At 47.4% G+C, this 2,511-nt stretch overlaps 1 protein-coding gene across 1 annotated transcript; it reads right to left on the bottom strand.

Moving 5' to 3' along the window:
* Window positions 1-651: 651 nt before the first annotated feature.
* LOC120663301 (expansin-A33-like) lies at window positions 652-1,836 on the bottom strand. Its single transcript, XM_039942119.1, has 3 exons — window positions 1,660-1,836; window positions 1,220-1,538; window positions 652-1,109 (listed from the first exon to the last, which is right to left on the bottom strand). Exons 1-3 carry the CDS (start codon window positions 1,799-1,801, stop codon window positions 800-802), a joined length of 771 nt encoding a protein of 256 aa, XP_039798053.1. The 5' UTR covers window positions 1,802-1,836; the 3' UTR covers window positions 652-799.
* Window positions 1,837-2,511: the final 675 nt, after the last annotated feature.

Raw genomic sequence — 2,511 nt, 5'->3', positions numbered from 1 at the left:
CAGAAGTAGGGAATCTAGACCCTTTTCTGATTCTGTTAGGATCTTTGATTCAGTGGCTTCCTGAAAAACGGTGGCTAGGTTTTGTAGCCCGAAAGGAATGTTTGGGATGCAGTAATCTATATTTGCATTTTGACCGTCTCGATGATGAGAACTACGCAATGGTGATGTGAAATTTATATTTTGACAAAGTCACCCTGATCGGTCTATGCATACCGGTATGCTCAGTCATGCTAATTTTGATCATAAACAAGAACTCTAGCAGATGCTCTTAAAACACCCATCTCATATTCAGTAAATTTGTGGGTTCAACTCCTTCCGATCCATATGCAAGCAAATGAATGGGACGTTGCGCAAGTCTATTGGATAAACAATAATGGCTGCATGTTGTCTATGTAAACGTCAAGTTTAATCAACTCGAGGTAGTAACGTCTTACTGGTCTTAGTACAAATGAATAAGCATCATTATTTCTTCCATACAAATGGAGGTGCTGCATTGATTACTTAGAGGGCTCTGTGAACCCAAGCCGCTGACTAAGTAGTACGAATGCAGGTGGTTACAGGTAGCAGAACTTCGCAAAATCATCAACCAGAACAAAATGGATACTAAGAAATGAGCAGGGTTCAATGCCTATCTACGCCTCAGAGGGTACGGCGGCATCAATCGATCTTCTTAGGGCTCATAGTAATAGTAAGTCAAATGTATGCATGAGTAGCTATATACTAGTTCCACGCCGTCTGATCTTCTGGATCTCTCCGCTTCGGTGATGCATATATGTTGATGACTTGAGCTAGCCAACGGCTAAAAGTTTGCCCAGCTGGTGGTGTAGGTTGCCCCGAAGTACCAGTTGGACGGGACGACGTTCCACACCGTCACCACGCGGCCGTCGTCGGTCTTCACCATGAAGGACAGGCTCTGGCCGTTGAGGTACGCCGTACTCTGCCAATTCATGCCCCAGTTCCTGCTCATCGTGAGCCAGTTCGTGTTGGTCCCCTTGATCCACATCTGCGATACTACGCCGCTGCCACCGACGTTGGTCACCGTCACCAGCTCGAAGTAGTCCCTCCCGTTGATGGTGAACCTCATGCCGCCACTTCTCTTGCATGAAACCCTGGCAGCAGTCAAGCACATTCAAATTCATCACATCGGTCGTGCGCGGAAGATTCATTTTCGAGCTAGCATCTTGTCTTTGTATCATCTCTCTGATTTTCTGCATTGTACCTCTGGTAGTTGACCGGGACGATGCCGGCTTGGTAGATGGCGATGGAGGTCCAGGCGGGCTGCGACATGTCGAAGTGCTGACGCGGCGGGTTGCACCAGCCGCCGTTGTCGCTGGGCAGCGCCCAATTTGGCGGGCAGAAGTTGGTGGCTGTGATTGTAACCGACGTGCCGAGCTTGCACCATCTGCTCTTGCTAGTGTCGCAGACGATGGTGTAGCACGCGCCGCACATGGCGCCGTCGTTGAAAAGCGCCGTGCTCAGCGCCGCGTTGCTCAGCCCGTAACCAGCGTTATATAGGTTGCCATACCCGCAAGCGCCGCCTGCACGCACAAGAGGTCGTTCGTCTTGTTTAGAACTTCAATTAGATCAACCGTCGGACGACAGTGAGCTGCTTTTGAACACGAAGCTCTTGAAATGGAGGGAAATAAATAAGGAACAAACCCATTGTGCCGGAGCCGTCGCTGCCACCGTAGAACGTCGCCGTCGCAGGCGACCAGTAGTACTGAGCGTCTACTGCATGATGGGAAGCCAATCCGCACAGCAAAGCGAGAAGAAGCACCACAGGCACCGCGAGTTTTGACATTTGGGATCTACCGAGTGCTCGTTAGAGAGAGAGAGAGAGAGAGAGCGGGAAGCCTTTGTACGTTTTTGGGCTGCGTTTGTGTTTGCGTTGAGTGGCACTCCTTGACCCAGGGATTTATATAGCGATGGCATGATGAGAGCCTCCAACTGTTACAGCGATGCGGTAGTTATTAGTAATCAAGTTGCACAGCTTCGTTAATGAATTTAGTATTAGCGAGTAGCGTGGTCATTTCAATCTCCTGCATCTGTTCGTTGTTTGACTTTGATACACGGCAAGTTTTGATACTAATACAAAACAAATATCTGATGTGTTCTCCATGTTCGTGAGGCTGTAAAAAAAGTTTTCTTTGTCTGCAGAAATTCCCGCGTCCATGTGCTTTAACCTTAGATTCCTACTGAGGCACACTATCGAGCATGTGATTGGGGAATCCTTAAGCTGAAAATTTCAACCAGGAAGCGGTGGAAAGAAAATTAAACATTTCCTGTTAAGTTGACATGTGAAGTCAGTGGAAACGGAGAGAAATAGGGTGCATTACTTTTGCACATACAAGTTCCAGCTAGGCATCACCTAATGCATGTGTCTACTGAACTTTGATCAGATCTATTTGCCCCCAGAGATGTTAATTTTTATTATCAGCAGTGTTATCAAAAGTATGGGATGTTACAATATCTTAAAAGGAAGTAAGAACAAATCTGCCCCATAGAAGATGG

The sequence above is a fragment of the Panicum virgatum genome, chromosome 3N (genome assembly GCF_016808335.1).
Source record: "Panicum virgatum strain AP13 chromosome 3N, P.virgatum_v5, whole genome shotgun sequence".
In the NCBI taxonomy this organism is placed as follows: domain Eukaryota; kingdom Viridiplantae; phylum Streptophyta; class Magnoliopsida; order Poales; family Poaceae; genus Panicum; species Panicum virgatum.
Note: the sequence above shows the minus strand (reverse complement) of the source record. Positions and strands in the feature narration are given on the sequence as shown.